At 42.6% G+C, this 18,823-nt stretch overlaps 2 protein-coding genes, 1 long non-coding RNA gene and 1 pseudogene across 5 annotated transcripts; 2 read left to right on the plus strand and 2 right to left on the minus strand.

Annotated features, from left to right (window-relative positions):
• Positions 1-117: 117 nt before the first annotated feature.
• LOC139558554 (uncharacterized) lies at positions 118-9,959 on the plus strand. The gene is made up of 9 exons (XM_071373737.1): positions 118-274; positions 2,923-3,125; positions 4,188-4,363; positions 5,698-5,787; positions 5,875-6,049; positions 6,236-6,448; positions 6,553-6,931; positions 8,982-9,130; positions 9,318-9,959. Exons 1-9 carry the CDS (start codon positions 247-249, stop codon positions 9,477-9,479), a joined length of 1,575 nt encoding a protein of 524 aa, XP_071229838.1. The 5' UTR covers positions 118-246; the 3' UTR covers positions 9,480-9,959.
• LOC139558555 (translocon-associated protein subunit beta) lies at positions 9,821-13,994 on the minus strand. 3 transcript variants are annotated; one of them, XM_071373739.1, is made up of 6 exons: positions 13,863-13,994; positions 12,634-12,791; positions 12,378-12,476; positions 11,943-12,051; positions 11,231-11,308; positions 9,821-10,516 (listed from the first exon to the last, which is right to left on the minus strand). In XM_071373739.1, exons 2-6 carry the CDS (start codon positions 12,789-12,791, stop codon positions 10,406-10,408), a joined length of 555 nt encoding a protein of 184 aa, XP_071229840.1. In that variant the 5' UTR covers positions 13,863-13,994; the 3' UTR covers positions 9,821-10,405. The 3 variants fall into 3 exon arrangements, with proteins under 3 accessions (XP_071229840.1, XP_071229839.1, XP_071229841.1); XM_071373738.1 differs by having other exon boundaries at positions 13,840-13,863; XM_071373740.1 differs by lacking the exon at positions 13,863-13,994 and adding an exon at positions 13,657-13,854.
• On the minus strand, positions 10,792-10,921 carry LOC139559459 (small nucleolar RNA SNORA57; annotated as a pseudogene).
• Positions 13,962-17,438, plus strand: LOC139558556 (uncharacterized). Its single transcript, XR_011671597.1, has 2 exons — positions 13,962-14,336; positions 16,877-17,438. It is a non-coding gene; the product is annotated as an uncharacterized lncRNA (long non-coding RNA).
• Positions 17,439-18,823: the final 1,385 nt, after the last annotated feature.

The following is an 18,823-nucleotide window of genomic DNA, read 5'->3' on the forward strand; positions in this document are numbered from 1 at the left end:
GAAATTGGTAAAGATGACATTTTCCCTCCCCCACCCACAAAAACGCTTCTTGTTTATCTCTCTATTATGTCTCCTCCCTCTCTCCCCCTTCCTCCTTATCACTCTCTCTGTCACTCTCGCTCTCTCTCCCTTTCTTTCTCTCTCGTAGACACACATAGACAAACTACAGTTGATGTAGAGGAGGAAAGAGATGTTCATACATCCGTTTTCACAGCTGTCTTGTAACAACCTATTTTAAACATCAACATGGACTTCGACTACCAGCGCTTAAAAGGTCAGGCTTATACTTTTAACAATTTTATATTCAGTCAGGACTATGTAGGAACAATGTTTTCATTACTAATTCATTTAATATCATTGCTCATGTTTACCATTGCTTACAATTTTGTTGCCAACAGTCTTAGTTAATTAACAAACTATGTATAGTTTCAAAAAAAGTTTTTGAAAGATCATGTCATTCTCACTGACTGTGAGTCCTTGCCATAGCTCTATCTATGAATTTGAGAGTGGTTACATTTCCCCAGCCCGATCACTCAGCTTTATACCAAACCAAGTGACGGATCTGCTGTTGGGCTGAAAGAGATAGACAGGTTTGTCTGCGCAGCCGAAGATTGTGTTAGCCCACTAAGCTAAAACCTACAGGCATTAGCTGTGCGAGCTAAGGCAAGTCTCATAAAAAGGTTACTCATCACACAAGAGTAGTTACCTGACTAGCTTGATTACACTCCACCTTTTCTCCACTAAGACACCAACAGATAATAGGCATCAACTGACCAAATCTTACTCATGGCACCAATGTGTTTGTTATACAATTGATTCTTTGTGTTTATTCTACTAAGTGAATCCTTTGTACTAATGTGAAAATTGCATTATCTGAAGTTGATGCTAAAAGTGATCTGAATTGATTTATTGTCAGAGCAAGTATGCACTTTACACCATTTTAACTTACATTCATTGTTATGTTTTTTATGTTGTGTTACTACAGTGCCTTCAGAAAGTATTCATACCCCTTGATTTATTCCACATTTTTTTTGTTACAGCCTGGGTTCATAATTTATTAAATATATATTTTTGAAAACATGTTTTTAGAAATGTTTGCACATTTATTGAAAATTAAATATATAATTTACATAAATATTCACACCCCTGAGTCAATAAATGTTAGAATAACCTTTGGCAGTGATTACAGTTGTGAGTCTTTCTGGGTAAGTCTCTAAGAGCTTTACACACCTGGATTGTACAACATCTGCACATTATTCTTTTTTAAATTCTTTAAGCTCTGTCAAAATGGTTGTTGCCATTTTCAAATCTTGCAATAGGTTTTCAAGACAATTTAAGTCAAAACTGTAACTAGGCCACTCAGGAACATTCAATGCTGTCTCGGTAAACACCTCCAGTGTATATTTGGCCTTGTGTTTTAGGTTATTGCCCTGATGAAAGGTGAATTTGTCTCCCAGTGTCTGTTGGAAAGCAGACTGAACCTGGTTTTCCTCTAGGACTTTGCCTGTGCTTAGCTCTATTTCATTTATTTTTATTCTAAAAAAAACTCCCTAGTCCTTGCTGATGACAAGCATACCCATAACATGATGCATCCACTACCATTCTTGAAAATATGAAGAGTGGTACTCAGTGAATTGGATTTGCACCAAATAATGCTCTGTATTCAGGACATAAAGTTACTTTCTTTGCACATTTTTTTGGCAATTTTACTTTAGTCTCTTATTGCAAACAGGATGCATGTTTTTGGATGTATTCTAAATTTTCAATCTGTTGTTTAGGTTAGTATTGTGAATTAACTACAATGTTGTTGATCCATCCTCCTATTACAGCCATTAAACTATGTAACTGTTTTAAAGTCACCATTGGCCTCATGGTGAAATCCTTGAGCAGTTTCCTTCCTCTCCAGCAACTGAGTTAGGAAGGACACCTGTATCTTTGTAGTGACTGGGTGTATTGATACACCATCCAAAGTGTCATTAATAATTTGACCATGGTTAAAGGGATATTCAATGTCTACTTTAAAAAATGTTTACCCATCTACTAATACTGTAGGTGCCCTTCTTTGCGAGGCATTGGAAACTCTCACTGGTCCTTGTGGTTGAATCTGTGTTTGAAATTCACTGCTTGACTGAGGGACCTCACAGATAATTGTATGAGTTGGTTACAGAGATGAGGCAGTCATTCAAAAATCATGTTAAACACTGTTTAGGGACAGGCACTGTAAATTAGCGCAAGCTAACATGTTATGGTGTAAATTGCAATGTGTCAATGTTATTGCATCTGTCCCTACTCAAATAAATGAAACAATATTATTGCACACAGGGTGAGTTCATGCAACTTATTATGTGACTTGTTAAGCACATTTTTACTCCTGAACTTATTTAGGCTTGACATAACAAATGGGTTGAATACTGACTCAACAAATGTCATCTTTTCATTTTTAATACATTTGTAAAAAATTCTCAAAACATTATTCTACTTTGACGGGCCAGTGACACAAAATCTAAATGTAATCCATTTTAAATTCAGGCTTTAACACAATTTGGAAAAATTCAAGGTGTGTGAATACTTTCTGAAGGCACTTTATATGTATGCTGCTTTTTGGCTAGGATTCACTTTTTTAAAAGAGATGTGAAACTCAATGTCTTCTGGTTATATAAAGGTTAAATAAAAAATATATTGTGTTAGTGGCCGTCACTTGTGATGGTTAATGTTTAGCTATATAAGATGTATTTTATGTTGGTTTGTAGATGTTGATAATATCAATGGGTCTTACCTGGTTAAATAACATTTCAATATAAAAAATATATAAATATATACAGTACATTGTGTTAGTTCAATGTCAAAAAGATGCTTTCTGTAGCCGTCACTTTTGTGATGGTTAATGGTTAGCTTTATAGATTATTTTGTGTTGGTTTGCAGATGTTGAAAGCAGGCGACAGGAGCAAATCAGCTGCCTGCCTATCCAACCCCAAAAGCTTGTACCACACCAGCATTCTGCTCAAGACCCGCCCACCCGGCAGACTCCTCCAATCAAACCCAGGCGGAGCTTAAAGGTCCCCAAAACCCCTCGGGAGGAGGTGGCGGCGCTACCAGCCAAACCAACCAATGGCCAGGAGAATGAGGTAACAGAATTTAAATCTGAAATTAGATTTAACTTCAGATCCCAGATCAGCAAATTTGCATGCTTTGTGTTTTCTATGCTTGGTAGACATGACACAGACAAGTATCTGTGCACTAATTGACATGTGTATTTCTACTGTGTTTGAATGCTTGTTTCTAATGTCTGTGTCTTTGTAGAGGATTTCCCGTAAGCCTCCAGTCAGATTGTCAGGTCTGAAACCATCAGCCACACTTTACACCCTAAACCACACAGTACAGTTATAGACACACAACTTCCTGTGGCTCTGTTAATAAAAACAGCCATTTCATGAAACGTTAAAACAAAGAGAACTGAAAGTTACTAACTTCAGTGTTGCATGGGTCAGCCCAGTTCAGATTCTGTCTCTAGAGCCTTCTCGAAGATCCTACCGGTTTGATGTGCATAAATGGGAAAGGATAGGTGAAATACTATGATGGGTTTATTTGACCTATGAAGGTTTATACCATACACACTTTGACTTACACACCGTACCGACTGTATAGGCCTGATACAACATAGTAATGTTGTATCAGATGCCGGTGACTGTAGTGTCTTGCTGTTTGTGACAGAGAGCACCAACTGGATGAGCTGCGGGTAAGGCCCAATGTCCAGGATGGGAGGCATGTAGGCCACTTCCATGTAGTTGACTGCATGCTGGAATTAAAAAGGCATGGAATAGCATATCAAGTGTATATCAAGTGTTTAAAATATAACTGTCTTCTCCTGCTGAGGTAACTTCTGTGGGAACGTATTCAAGCTTACGTGTGTGAACAACAGACGTTTTCTCCCTCTCCCACCCCCCTCTCTACCTCTCTCTCTTTCCTTTCAGATCTACACGAAGTGGTAGTTGGTAGGGGGTGTTTCTGGACCGGGCGTTGTTCTCTTTCGCTCTCCCTTTTCACCTTTTTTGTTTTCTTTTCAATATGGCCTTAAAATCTCCACAATAATGAAAAGATACCAGACAGCTCAACAGAGAAACTATTGAATATGCCTATAAATCTCACAACCCTCCATGTCTATCTCCCTCTATCCCTGCCTATCTCAGACAGTAGTGAAGAGGATGTCTCCTGCTCTGACTCTGGGTGGCCCCGGGCCCCTGAAGCCCTTGTCTCCGTCCCTTCGGGCCCACACCCTGCTGTGGTTCGAGAGGACACAGCTCCCCCGCCTGCGTCAGCCTGGCCATCCCCTGCCCCGCTGGCTACATGGCTTCGCCACGCGCAGGTTAGACTGTGTCTGTCAGACTGCTAGCACACACAGAAACATATACTGGTGTACACATTATCTGCAATAGAAATAAAGAAACATTGCACATCCAGGGAAACAAGTGCATATGCAAGAAGACCACAGACACACATGCACACACGTACACTCAAACACACATAAAAACGCATACGCGCACACAAGACCACAGATGACACAACACATATATAGGGATACACATACTCATCTTGACCATTCCCACTTTGAAAGAAGCCTCAGACGGTTCAAATTGGAGGAGAGATTCTCTCAGATTAAATTGTGTCTTGTCCATAAGATTGTCCACAGTATGGTCCCCAGGTACCTATGTAACTACTTTCACTTGGTCAGGGATAACCACAACTATTCCACTAGAAGAAGTGAAACTGACATTGATAAGTATGGTATGGGGAGGGACATTTTTTGTACTCAGCTGCCATTCTTTGGAATAGTCTTCCAAAGAACTTGAAATTCGTAACCTCCATGGTCGGTTTCAAGTTCTTACTGAGAAAATGGCTGAATAGTAGCATGTCACGAAAGTGAGGAGTAGGCCTACAGTACGTGGGTGAGAAGATAATGCCTGTGATAGCATATGGACTGACTTTTGGTGCCTAGTGTGTTGTATATTGTGTAAAAGTGATTGTCTTGTATATATTAGGGATTGATCGTTGTACTGTATATATTAGAGGTAAATGAGACATGGGTGATATACCTGTCGAGTGTTGTTTATGGCAATGGAACTGTACTATTGACTCATTTTATGACACGAACAGAAATTGTTCTGTCATTGTTTTTAGTCACTGAAGCTGGAGCCCTCTCTTATGTATGTTTAAAAAGTTGTCTAATAAATTCAATCAATGAAACAGGTCATATTAATATTCAAACACATTCACACATACATACAATAAGGGGGCGGGGGTTGCTGAGGAAAACATAGCAGAAGGCTATATCGGTCTGCTAATACAGGACTATTAAAGGCCCAGTGCACAACTTTTGTGATAAAAATAATATTTTTTGTTTCTTTAAATAATTTTTTTAATTCAGGGGGTGCTACAGCACCCTCAGCACCCCTACATCCCGCGGCTATGTGTACATACAGTATGCACACGAAATAGAAAATAGTTCAGAAAGACACACGAGTCAAAGCAAAGACACATACGTTTGTACAGCTTATGCAGTTTGCAGTTTGTTAAAGCTGAATTGTTCTAATTTTTCTTTCTGGTTGTGTGTGTGTGTGTGTGTGTGTGTGTGTGTGTGTGTGTGTGTGTGTGTGTGTGTGTGTGTGTGTGTGTGTGTGTGTGTATCGACTGATTGGATAGGGAGGCAGAGGAGCTTCTGAAGGACAAACAGCAGGGCCGTTTTCTGATCAGGCTCAGTGAGTCAAAGATTGGTTTTGTACTCTCGTACAGGTAAAGTCACGACAAACCACACATACACCATACACACACGCACATACCTAAAGACATCTTTAGATAGACACATCATTTTCCCCCCAGAGGAAAGGATAGATGCCGCCATTTCATCATAGAGGAAGAAGAGGGTGGCAGAGGGGCATGTTACCTCATCGCTGGGGAGGAGAGTCGCCATAGAAGCCTGCAGGAGCTGGTCAGCCACTACACCCAGAATCCCGTGGGGACCTTCAACGAGATTCTCAACACGCCCTGTGACGAGGTGCCGAGTACATATTCCACACCTCATGCCTCCTTCATGAACGAAAGGGAAATAATCATTGGCACAACCTAATTTGCCTATAAACATCTAACAAACACATTTTGTGGCAAACTATCCTTTTTGGTAAACTCAAATGCAACAGTTTGTTTCTCAATCTTTCTGTATCTCTTTTACTCTCTCTCGCAGTTCAGTGAAAGTTTTGAGGGTACAGTTAAACTGGGGTTGCAGGATGAAGGTGGAGAGACAACTGCACCCTCGGCTCCTGACACTGTCCAAGTTCAAGAGATATTGGCTAGCTCAACCCCTACAGACGACGGGATGCCAGAGTATGCTGTGGTCAGGAAGGTGCTCAAGAAGTCCTGTTCTCTACCAGAAAGCCAGTTTAGGGAACTGATGGAGGTGAGGAACTATCCTCACTTTAACATTTGTAAGTTAAACAAACCCACTTAAAAAGTCCACTTTATTAATGGATTTACGGACTACATTACCAATGTTTTTTCCAGGTGACAAATCTGATCGCCCCCACCCCAGATGTGACAAAAACTGGTGTCAGCTGTGTAGGAGCATGTGGGAGGGGTGATGACGACACCGAAGCACTGTACGCCCAGGTCAACAAGCCACCAAGCATGCTTTCCCAGGCAGAGATAACTCCCAAAGTCAATGTGGGCAATCCACCAGGCCAGAGGGGGGTGGCAGCGTCCTCCGTCCTGCTCACGGGCAGTGGCTCCGCAGAGGACCCGAGTTACTGGAAGCTGGAGCCCCTGCACACCTACGAGAAAACCCCTCATCTGGCCCAACACGAAGAAGAAGAGGCAAAGGAACACATCGACTTCTACGCCATGGGGCGTTGGCGGGATGCCGAGAGGAGCGCAGGCGGGCAAGGTGAAAGACAAGACTAGCCACTTATCTTTCAGGGGTGGTATTGTTATTGGCCTGAGCAAGGCACGGCATGCCTGATTCGACCTGAAATTACCCATTACACATTTTTCCGTTTAAGTTTTAGCTGCTCCTTAATTTTATGTTTATACAGCCCCATTTTTCTCCATGCCTAGAATGAACAATGTACATATACGGTGCCTTCGGGAAGTATTCAGACCCCTTAACTTTTTCCACATTTTGTTACGTTACCACCTTATTCTAAAATAGATTAAATAAATAAAAAATCATCAGCAATCTACACACAAAACCCCATAATGACAAAGTGAAAATAAAAAACAGTATTGCTGTTGAGACTCGAAATTGAGCTCAGGTGCATCCTGTTTCCATTGATCATCCTTGAGATGTTTCTACAACTTGATAGGAGTCCACCTGTGGTAAATTCAATTGATTGGACATGATTTGGAAAGACACACACCTGTCTATATAAAGGTCCCACAGTTGACAGTGCATGTCAGAGCACAGAGCGTAGAGCTCTGAGACAGGATTGTGTCTAGGCACAGATCTGGGGAAGGGTAACAAAAAATGTCTGCAGCATTGACGATCCCCAAGAACACGGTGGCCTACATCATTCTTAAATGGAAGAAGTTTGGAACCACTAAGACTCTTCCTACAGCTGGCCGCCCGGCCAAACTGAGATATCGGGGGGAGAAGGGCCTTGGTCAGGGAGGTGACCAAGAACCCGATCTAGAGTTCTAGAGTTCCTCTGTGGAGATGGGAGAACATACCAGAAGGACAACCATCTCCGCAGCACTCCACCAATCAGGCCTTTATGGTAGTGACCAGAAGGAAGCCACTCCTCAGTAAAAGGAACATAAGTCTGCTTGGAGTTGGTCAAAAGGCACCTAAAGACTCTGACCATGAGACACAAGATTCTCTGGTCTGATGAAACCAAGATTGAACTCTTTGGCCTGAATGCCAAGCGTCACGTCTGGAGGAAACCTGGCACCATCCCTACGGTCAAGCATGGTGGTGGCAGCATCATGCTGTGGGGATCAAGGCAAATGTCCATTGCTTGTGTTTCTTGGCTCAAGCAAGTCTCTTCTTATTGGTGTCCTTTAATAATGGTTTCTTTGCAGCCATTTGACCATTATTAAGGCCTGATTCTCCTCTGAACAGTTGATGCTGTCTGTTACTTGAACTCTGAAGCATTCATTTGGGCTGCAATTTCTGAGGCTGGTAACTAAGGAACTTATCCTCTGCAGCAGAGGTAACTCTGGGTCTTTCGATCCTGTGGCGATCCTCATGAGAGCCAGTTTCATCTTAGCGCTGGATGTTTTTTGCAACTGCACTTGAAGAAACTTTCAAAGTTCTTATTTTCTGTATTGACTGACCTTCATGTCCTAAAGTAATGGACTGTCATTTCTCTTTGCTTATTTGAGCTGTTGCCATAATATAGACTTGGTCTTTTACCAAATAGGGCTATCTTCTATATACCCCATTACCTTGTCACAACACAACAGATTGGCTCAAACGCATTAATGAAAGAAATTTCACAAATTAACTTTTATTAAGGCACACCTGTTAATTGAAATGCATTCCAGGTGACAACCTCATGAAGCTGGTTGAGAGAATGCCGAAAGGGTGCAAAGATGGCAAGGGGTCGCTGTGTTTGAATCTCGAATATAAAATATATTTAGCTTTGTTTTACTTTATTGGTTGCTACACGATTCCTGAAGTTTTTTTCCCAGTTGTGTGCACGATTCTACAATGTAGAAAATAGTACAAAAGAACCCCTTGAATGACTAGGTATTAACTTTCGACTGGTAGTGTATTTCAATGTGATATTTCAGTTTATTAATAAATTAGCAAAAAATTCTAAAACTTGTTGTAATTATGAGGTATTGTGTGTAAATTGACAGGGGGAAAAACGATGTAATACATTTTAGAATAAAGCTGTAACCGAACAATGTGGAAAGTCAAGGGGTCTGAATACTTCCCGAAGGCACTGTATGACAGTATACATGTATTACAATATATCTGCTCTCATTTGCAGAACCCCAGCATCACCTCTATTCAGAGCTGAACCTAAGGAGAGAGGTCCCTAGTCATGTTCCCCTTCCAGCCAGGACAGCCCCCAACCGGCCTTTACGACCGCCTCGCAGGGCCATTACCTGCCCCCCTCAATCAGACGGAAGTGTGCAGGTACTGGAACAAACATATGGTTGTGCTCATCTATTTGTCAAATGAAATAAGCTGGTTTTAAATAAATGTTTCAGGCTTTTTAAATAGAGTAAAAAAAATAGAAATTGGAAGTTACTTTGAAATGTTTAAGAAATATTTCATTAAATATTTTTACGTTTTTTAGGCTCATCTTTTTTCTCTTTTCTAGCGATGTGGTGATGCCATCTATTCTTCCCCATCCCGACCTGGGTTCTTTCTGCCACCTCATTCAGAACGACCTTTGACTGATGACCCAGGCACCAGCATATACGAACAGATCCCAGCGAGGCCAACCAGCTCAAAGCCTTCACTGCCTCCACCCAACCCCTGACCACTCTTTACTAAGACCCTATCATACAACTCCACTTGTAAACCTTAATAACCACCCTATATCAAACTATAAACCCTAAGCACTCTTCACCCAAGACCCTCTCTGCAATTATCATTTAACAAAGTACTGACAACCCCAATATCAAATATATTTGAAATAAGCCTTACTGTACATTTAAAACAGATTAAGGTATATTTATTTAACTCAAGGCTTGATCATCCTGAATGTCAAGTCTGTGTGCCAAAAATGCAGCTACAGAAGTTCTGCCCCAATATACCCTTGAAGAGTACACTTGCGCACTACCCCACAAAAAAATTGAAAGAGAATGGTAAACAAGAATCTCACTTTATAAAACCCAGCTTGTTTATTTCCAAAACATGAAGTTCCAAGCCACCTGGGAAATTACTTTCTGTAGAAATTACCTTGAGGGTTTCAAATTAATTACAAAATAAAAAGGCAGCCATTCTTATCATTCTTGCATTGCGGCTGTAGTGGGACTTTGTGTGTACTGTATGTAATGCATGTGCGTGTATGGAATAGAAAAAACAGCAATGAAACCTCTAGCCCATCATCGACCGCTATAGTCCACAAAGCTCAATCTCCCAATCACAAGGAAGCACATCTTCCCAGATCACTCATTACATGTTCTCGTTTACCCCCAATATGGGTAATTATGCCATAAAAAAAAAAACAGTCACTCACCTCCCGATCTACTAATACCCTTTTCACACTACTGAGCAGAGCTGAGATGTACAGCATTAGTCTGGTTACACATCCAGCATGGTTGCTAAAACTATGCTGGAAAGGACAAAGTGACAAGAAAATATCTGAGCCAGCAGTTTGTGTCAGCACAATAGTGTGAAAAGGTACAAGTTATTAAACCTTAACCCCATCCCTAGCTAGTTCCACAGTGGAGAGTATAGTGTTCAGTTCTTCTTGGCCTTGGGCGAGTCGTATTTCCTCTTGCTGGAGAACCACAAGAGCAGGGGGATGCCAATGGAGGGGAGGGTCATTACACCGAAAGCGGCCCAGTCCAGCTGGAGAGAGAGGGGGGGGTGAGGGAAGGAGATGTGATGTCACAGCCAATTCAAGGCTTGGGTCAAATTCAGCAAGAAACCATTTTGAACAGGGAAGTACTTGTCCATTAAAAATAGGGGTAAAAAAACCTTGCAAAACCCTACTGAAGTGGGGTTCCATTTTAAACAAACAGCACATGGAGAATTAAACAAAATTAAACATGGCTGTTTGTAGTCTAGTTTGTTTGAGGTGGCTGGTAACTGGTTGGTGAACAGAGGCCGTGTCATTTATTTTCAAGTGTGCCAGCAATTGAGGATAGGACCAGGAGACGATAACACACTGGTACCGAAGACATAGTACTGGCTTTGTTCTACCTCCATACACTACAAATACTGAGCAACTATATGTATGCCAAGAAATGGAGTCTAGTTCTTTGATGAACATACTACAGCCATGTATTTTTGCAAGGATATTTTAGTCTAGGCCTCTGTCCAACAAAGGCTGGTTTCCTGGACTCAGATTGAGACATTCCTCAAGTAAAAAGCGCTTCCAATAAAGGTTTGCCATTGAGCATGCATTTAAGACTAGGAATAAGAGTAATCTGGGTCCAGGAAATGAGCCCGAAGGGCATCAAGTTAAAAACTCCAAATATGTCCAAATATGTGGTATATCACCAAACACTCCTGTAAGAGGTCTATAACAACCATAATGCTTTGAAAGGACAAATTACTTACATAGTGGGGGGAGAAACGCCTGTCAAACTCCCTCTGAGCTAAAATCCCACCCTGTCCAGGGGCACTGGTGTAGCCAACCTGTAGGAAGACAGAAGGGGGTTTAATTTCCTCAAAAGGTCACAAACATTACTACTCTGCATCAGTCTAGTTGAATTGACGAGAGCTCCCAATTATTTGAAATCCATAACAGGATGTGTGTAAGTGCACAATGCATAAAAACAATTGCCAGGAAATATCAACACCAGCCTAATAGGCTATTGATGTTAAGCTACATTCTGCACATTAATGTAGCAGAGAAAAACTTCCAGACTGGAGAGAGCAAAAGAGAACAGAGGAGTTCTCTCAGAGGAGTTCTTCTCAGAGGAGTTCAAATACCATTTCAAATGCTTCAGCTCTGCTTGATGGAACTACCTATTGCAATGGAACCAATACAAAAGCACAAAAAGTTCAAACCCTGACCACATGCCAGTGCTTAAGCAAACGCTCAAAGTATCTGAAACATTTCAAATATAATTTCAACCCAGGTTAGGGCCCGTATTTATAAAGCATTTCAGTATAGGAGTGTTGATCTAGGATCAAGTCCACGCTGTCCATGCAATCTTATTCATTATGATGTAAAAGGGAAAACATTATCCTAGATCAGTATTCCTACTGCTAGAATGCTTTATGAATACAGGCCCTGATCTGCGTAGATGATTCTCCTCTCCCTTACCACAACTTGTCCTCCCTCCTGAGCGAGGTAGCTGACGGAGGCAGAGGTGAAGTTGAAGTATCCGGCCTTCAGGGGGCGCAGTACCACAGTATGAGAGACATTGCTGGCACTGGGGAGGGTTAAGGTATAAACAACTAGAGCAGGGTTGTCAAACTCATTCCATGCAAGGCCTAGTGTCTACAGGTTTTTTTCTTTCAATTAAGCCCTAGACAACCAGGTGTCGAGAGTTCAGAGTTCCTTACTAATTAATTAATCAATTAAGTATAAGGAAGGAGCGAAAACCCGCAGACACTAGCCCTCCGTAGAATGAGTTTGACAACTGAACTTGAGAAACTACAATACAACTTCAGAGTATGCTGTGGGCTTCGTTGTAAAAGATTGGTGCTTAGGAGCCGTTGAGCTGAAACATTTTAGGATTGTGGCTTTAAAGGATACGGGGCGATCCTGTCCCATTTCACGTTCAGCATCCCAGAGACGATGCCGAAATCCTCAGGGGGGAAGGAGTCGTCAGACAGCTCAACTTCTAGGGCAGCGCTGTGGAGCGAGTATTCAGAAAGAGTTAAGGCAGATTGTGAAAACTCACACTCTGGGATAAGGGTACAGAATTGGGAAGCAAACAAAAAAACAGATACATTTTCAGCACACGGACATTCAATGGCTTGTCTTAATACTCAATGTAATTTTTCAATACCTGGTTCCAACGTTGTAGATGTTGTACTGCAGTGTGAGATCACGGCCCTCAACGGCATAACGGTTCAACAGGGACTTCGAAGCTAACAGACGAGCCCCCTCCTCTCCTGTCCCCAGACCCAGCAGACCCAGTAGAGCAAACACGTACAGGGCCCTCATCTGCAATAGAGTAGGAAAGTGGTCAATACAAACTCTCGTGGTATTACAGTGAAAAAGTGGCGTGTGTACTTCAGTTGTTTCAAAGAATCATTGATCCCTGACAAAAATACACAAGTAGCATATTTTTTTATTACCTTTATTTAACTCGGCAAGTCAGTTAAGAACAAAATCTTATTTTAAATGACGGCCTATGAACAGTGGGTTAACTGCCTTGTTCAGGGACAGAACGGACAGACTTTTAACTCGTCAGCTCGGTGATTCGATCTTGCAACCTTCCGGTTACTAGTGCAACGCTCTAACCACTAGGCTACCTGCTGCCTCATATCTGGCTAACGTTATATGCCTAATGTTATCTTTCTAAATATTGTAAAACTCATTCCCTTTGTATGATAAGATAAAGCGAAGTGCCAACTAGCAATGCTAAGTGAGGATAAAAGGACCAATATTTGATCCATTCGTGTCAAAACTAAGATTTCAACATAGTATTGGATAATTAAATACAGCCATCTAACGTCAGCTAATGACGTTAAAAAATGATAGTCCAATCTACCACAATTTTCTGATAAAAAAAAAACAGGCAAAGCATACGTGTACATGGTGTCAACTTTGAACTAGGCGCTATGAGATGTGTTAGCCTGCCTAGCTAGCTACGGTGGCTAACTGGTTAACGTTATTGCTAGTTAGATTATCTACAACCAGATGTTAAATTGAAAGAACGTTAGTTAGCTAACTAGCTGCCATTTTCTTGAATGGATTACAAAAACCACATGTTCAATAAAGCGTTGGCCACAATTTGACTAAATTAACACTACGAGATGCCAGTTAGCAGCTAGATAGCAAAAAAAATCTGCAGGTTTACGCTTACGTGTACGTGTACTTGGTTAACTAACGTTAACTGGGTCGACGACTTGCAGTCATGAACGTAGCCAACTTGCAAATTGTATATTTACAAATAATACGTAAATCTTTGACAATGTATTAAAAAGCGTGAATTCCTTTCAGTCTGTTTCATATTATAACAGGGTAAAACACATAAAACGATACAAACCATAATAGATAAAGCAGTCTCACCTTCCTGTCGTTTCCTGTCAAATCAGCAAAGAAAATCAACACGCATGCTCAAAATATTTCAGCCCTCGTTTGGAGTGACGTTGTCAGTGACGTCTTTCCGGTTTACGTGCTGCTGTGCGGTTTGTTGTTGACGTTACTTTGTTACCTGCCAATGTTACATTTTATCCCTCGCTCAACTTTTTCACCCCGGACGCTTTATCTGGACATAGTTCTACAGGACCTCCACCAGCCGAAGCTAAGCAGGGCTTTCTATAGAGCTTAATTTTTATGGAATGGTCTGTCTGCCTGTCCATGTGAGTGAGAGACGCAGACTCGGTCTCGACCTTTAACGTAAACTCACCCCATTCCGTACAAATGTGTGCAACCGCAACATTCAAACGAGACAACAAAGAAAACTAATTGGACTGTAGCGACTGTGTTGACTTCAAAATCGGGGGTGTGAACTACGTTTCTATTCAAGCGTTGATCGACATGGTAATGGCTCTATAATATTGGAGAAAAGTTTAAAAAACGGACCCTCCGTGTCATGTCGTAAAGTACAGCACGCATAAAGCAACTATTTCTGTCTTACAATCTCTCTCCACCAGGTGTAGCACTTCTCTCATCCTTTAAAAACAAGAAATGGACAGTGACGGGGTAAGGGGGGATACCTAGTCATTTTTTGCGTCATCATTCTCAAAGCCGCTGTTTACTTCTAAGATCACTTTAGCACCGCCCTAAAAACCCGATTCATATTCGACACAAACCTTCAAATAGGTATGTAATGACACATTATATAAACTCTTTATAGTGTTTTATTTACATTTTAGAGGCGATAAGGTGATAAGTTGGACAGATCGAGTGAAAAAAAGCAATTTCCCCACACAACATCTCTCTTCTCACTATCACGCATTAGTTTCGCTTCCCCACCCGCCATTTAAAAAAAGACCCGACGGGGCTCATTGCCTGCTTGAATTATGCAGAAACGGGCAGCGTTTAGGTCATGTAATTGATAATGTTGGAAAGGGGAGAAAGTGTGCTTTACAATGGTATTGACATTACAGTTGATCTGGAATTATTACGTTTTTGGGGCGCTAAAATAAGGGCAATTGTACGGACCAAGGCGATGTACGAGTTTACGTGAGTTTACGTTAAGTCTTTATTGAAGACTCATCTCTTCAATAGGTCCTATGATTGAGTGTAGTCTGGCCCAGGGTTGTAAACGGAAGGCGCTGGAACTACGAACCGCCCTTGCTGTCTCTGCCTGGCCCGGTTCCCCTTTCTCCGCTGGGACTCTCTGCCTCTAACCCTATTACGGGGGCTGAGTCACTGGCTTACTAGTGCCCTTCCATGCCGTCCCAAGGAGCAGTGTTGCCAACTCCTCAGTAAGGAAAGTAGCTATTGGCTGTCCTAAAAGTAGCTAAATGATGTCATCGCCTAATTTACATAATTGGCCATGTGCATGTAATTGTGATGGACACTGTAGGAGAGAGAAATAACGTCGTGGGAGAGACAAAAGTGAGTTAAAAAACACCCTAAATATGTTTAGAACTACAAATGAGGATGCTGCAGAGAGTGCCACACACAGCGAATAAGAACCAGATATTTGAGGCCATTCTCCTCCTTCAGCACTTTATGGACCCCATTGTTAATCTCCGTCATAAGAGGCATTGTCAGTCCCTATCCCCAGGAGTTTCTCTTTTTTAAGACAACACTTCTCGAGGAAAGCCACAACAGCACGGGCTATAGATTTGGCATCTCCTCTCTCCAACTCAACAAGCCCCAGAAATGTTGATACAATTGTCTGCTTGGTGTCACTAAAGTACCTAATCACAACCCCCTGGTACTTAGAAACACTTACATCTGTGGACTCATTGAGGAGGAGGCTGTACCGCTGGTCACCCACATCTGCGACCAACTTTTTCAGAAAGTATGATGCTAGAACACCAGTTATCATTTCTGTGCACTTTGTCCTGTGCATTTTGAAGTGGGTAGCAGCAGTGGAGTCTTGAGAAAGCATCTCTACATGCTTCTCCAATGTGATCACATGCCAGCATGGAACAGTGTTCAGCGATAGCTAATGCCATGGTGGCCTCAGCCTTTTTTGCAGTCAATTTTTTTTAACCATAAATGGCAGCTTGTTTTGGGTGGAACTGTTATAAGGCTTTGCCTTTTGAGTATGTTTTAGAGTTGTCATGTGTTTTTTTACATCACTAAGTTTGGCGTAGAAATCGGCCTGACAGTACAGGCAGTATGTACGTGTATCATCTCCAATAAACGGCTTCAACCAGCCTTTGAATTCAGGGTTTGATTCCCACTCCTTTCTGTATTTTTGAGTGTACAGTTTAGACTGCGACATGATGAGCTAGCCAGCTAGATGTTTAGCTTATGTCACAGAGAGGCACACACACAGTGGACAAGGTGAGTAAGTGACTGAGGCTGTGTGAGTCAAATGCAGTGATTTATTTTTGTGCAGTGATTTATTTTAGACAAAGAATATTTTACATTTACATCAGCCAGCGTCGGCTTCCCGCATGCGCGATTCATTTGCAGTCTGGACGCAGAGGGGTGAACATCTCCTGCTCTGACTGCAGCTGGGAGGGACTGCTGTGTGAGGACTGGGCCGCTTGTGAGTGCTTTGGGACGGGGGTGGGTGCGTCACTTGAGTAGGTTGAGTCACTGACGTGATCTTTCTGTCCAGGTTGGCGCTCCCCTCGGTTTCGTGCCGTGGGGGAGATCTCCGTGGGTTATACTCGGCCTTGTCTCAGGATAGTAAATTGGTGGTTTGAAGATATCCCTCTAGTGGTGTGGGGGCTATAAAAAGTGGGGGGGGGTTATATCTTGCCTGGTTGGTCCTGTCCGGGGGTATCGTCGGACGGGGCCACAGTGTGTCAGCCTCCAATATTTATGCTGCAATAGTTTTTGTCGGGGGGCTAGGGTCAGTCTGTTATATCTGGAGTTTTTCTCCTGTCTTATCCGGTGTCCTGTGTGAATTTAAGTATGCTCCCTCTAATTCTCTATCTCTTTCTCTCTAGGACCATGCCTCAGGACTACCTGGACTGATGACTCCTTGCAGTTCCCAGTCCACCTGGTCGTGCTGCTGCTCCAGTTTCAACTGTTCTGCCTGCACCTACCGCACCTGCTGTCTCTAACTATGAATGCTCGGCCATGAAAAGCCAACTGACATTTACTCCTGATGTGCTGAACTGTTGCACTCTCTACAACCACTGTGATTATTATTTGACCCTGCAGGTCGTCTATGAACGTTTGAACATATTGGCCATGTACTGTTATAATCTCCAACCGGCACAGCCAGAAGAGGACTGGCCACCCCTCAGAGCCTGGTTTATTCCTAGGTTCCTGCCTTTCTAGGGAGTTTTTCCTAGCTACCGTGCTTCTACATCTGCATTGCTTGTTGTTTGGGGTTTTCGGCTGGGTTTTTGTATAGCACTTTGTGACATCGGCTGATGTAAAAAGGGCTTTACAAATACATTTGATTGATTAAGACCTCATGATAACCTGGTAATGACCACCTGACTGTAGATTATTGCCTACTGTAAAAACTATTGCAGATGATAAAGTTGGATATTGACCAAATCTTTATTAGCTTTTTTTCTAAATTATTCCTGTTGGGGGGGCTACATGCTCAATACAGAAATTAATATAATTTAACGCATCACAGAGCCAAAAAGTAACAATACACAGAGAGGAAAAAATAGGTTAGCCTCCACCCCCAACCTCCCACCCTATTCCCCCAACCCCCCACCCTATTCCCCCAACCCCACCCATTCAAGCCCTTAACCAACAATGCCGTTTTAAGAAAAATAAGACTCAAGAAAATATTTACTAAATAAACAAAAGTTTAAAAAATCTATATAAGTAACACAATAAAATAATGAGGCTATATACGGGGGTACCAGCACCGAGTCAATGAGCGGTGGGACAGGTTTGTTTGTGAACAAAGTTCATGGTTTGGACTACGGGATGCCAAGGTCATATTTTTCCATATTCTGTTCCAGTTAAAGGGTTGTTCATATTCACTTAGATCTGTGGACCATACTTTTTAATGGCTAGCTCAGAATATGAGCTTTCCAAAAGTTGTTTGTATATTACTGAGAAGTCCTTTTTTCTGGAGCCCAGATCATTTATTTATAAATCCCATCACTGGATGATTCGGTAGTTACGTTTCCCAAGGGACTCCATAGGCCAGCATAGCTGACCTACAGTAAATTGTAAGTATTGAGAAAAGGAGTTGTGTATGTGTAACAGTATAACTTTAAACCGTCCCCTCGCCCCGACACGGGCGCGAACCAGGGACCCTCTGCACACATCAACAACGGTCGCCCACAAAGCATCGTTACCCATCGCTCCACAAAGGCCACGGCTCTCGCCCCGACACGGGCGCGAACCAGGGACCCTCTGCACACATCAACAACGGTCGCCCACAAAGCATCGTTACCCATCGCTCCACAAAGGCCACGGCTCTCGCCCCGACACGGGCGCGAACCAGGGACCCTCTGCACACATCAACAACGGTCGCCCACAAAGCATCGTTACCCATCGCTCCACAAAGGCCACGGCTCTCGCCCCGACACGGGCGCGAACCAGGGACCCTCTGCACACATCAACAACGGTCGCCCACAAAGCATCGTTACCCATCGCTCCACAAAGGCCACGGCTCTCGCCCCGACACGGGCGCGAACCAGGGACCCTCTGCACACATCAACAACTGACACCCACGAAGCGTCGTTACCCATCGCTCCACAAAAGCCGCGGCCCTTGCAGAGCAAGGGGAAACCCTACTTAAGTCTCAGAGCAAGTGACGTAACTGATTGAAATGCTAGTAGCGCGTACCCGCTAACTAGCTAGCCATTTCACATCCGTTACATATGGGTCTTTCAAATCTTGGAATGTTCTCAAACATTTACTGACCATGATATCAGCGAGGATACGGCAGGCAGATAGCCTAGCGTAGAGCATTG

Source organism: Salvelinus alpinus, chromosome 29 (genome assembly GCF_045679555.1).
Source record: "Salvelinus alpinus chromosome 29, SLU_Salpinus.1, whole genome shotgun sequence".
NCBI classification, from domain to species: Eukaryota; Metazoa; Chordata; class Actinopteri; order Salmoniformes; family Salmonidae; genus Salvelinus; species Salvelinus alpinus.

What these genes read in the sequence shown, in the direction of transcription:
- LOC139558554 (XM_071373737.1), top strand. Translation starts at nt 247, where the DNA reads ATGGACTTCGACTACCAGCGCTTAAAAG. An exon ending in CCAATGGCCAGGAGAATGAG is followed by an intron (nt 3,126 to 4,187) that starts GTAACAGAATTT and finishes TGCCTATCTCAG; the next exon opens with ACAGTAGTGAAGAGGATGTC. An exon ending in GAGGAGCGCAGGCGGGCAAG is followed by an intron (nt 6,932 to 8,981) that starts GTGAAAGACAAG and finishes TCTCATTTGCAG; the next exon opens with AACCCCAGCATCACCTCTAT.
- LOC139558555 (XM_071373738.1), bottom strand. An exon ending in ATCTACAACGTTGGAACCAG is followed by an intron (nt 12,477 to 12,633) that starts GTATTGAAAAAT and finishes CTCGCTCCACAG; the next exon opens with CGCTGCCCTAGAAGTTGAGC. An exon ending in AGGAGGGAGGACAAGTTGTG is followed by an intron (nt 11,309 to 11,942) that starts GTAAGGGAGAGG and finishes GTCTTCCTACAG; the next exon opens with GTTGGCTACACCAGTGCCCC.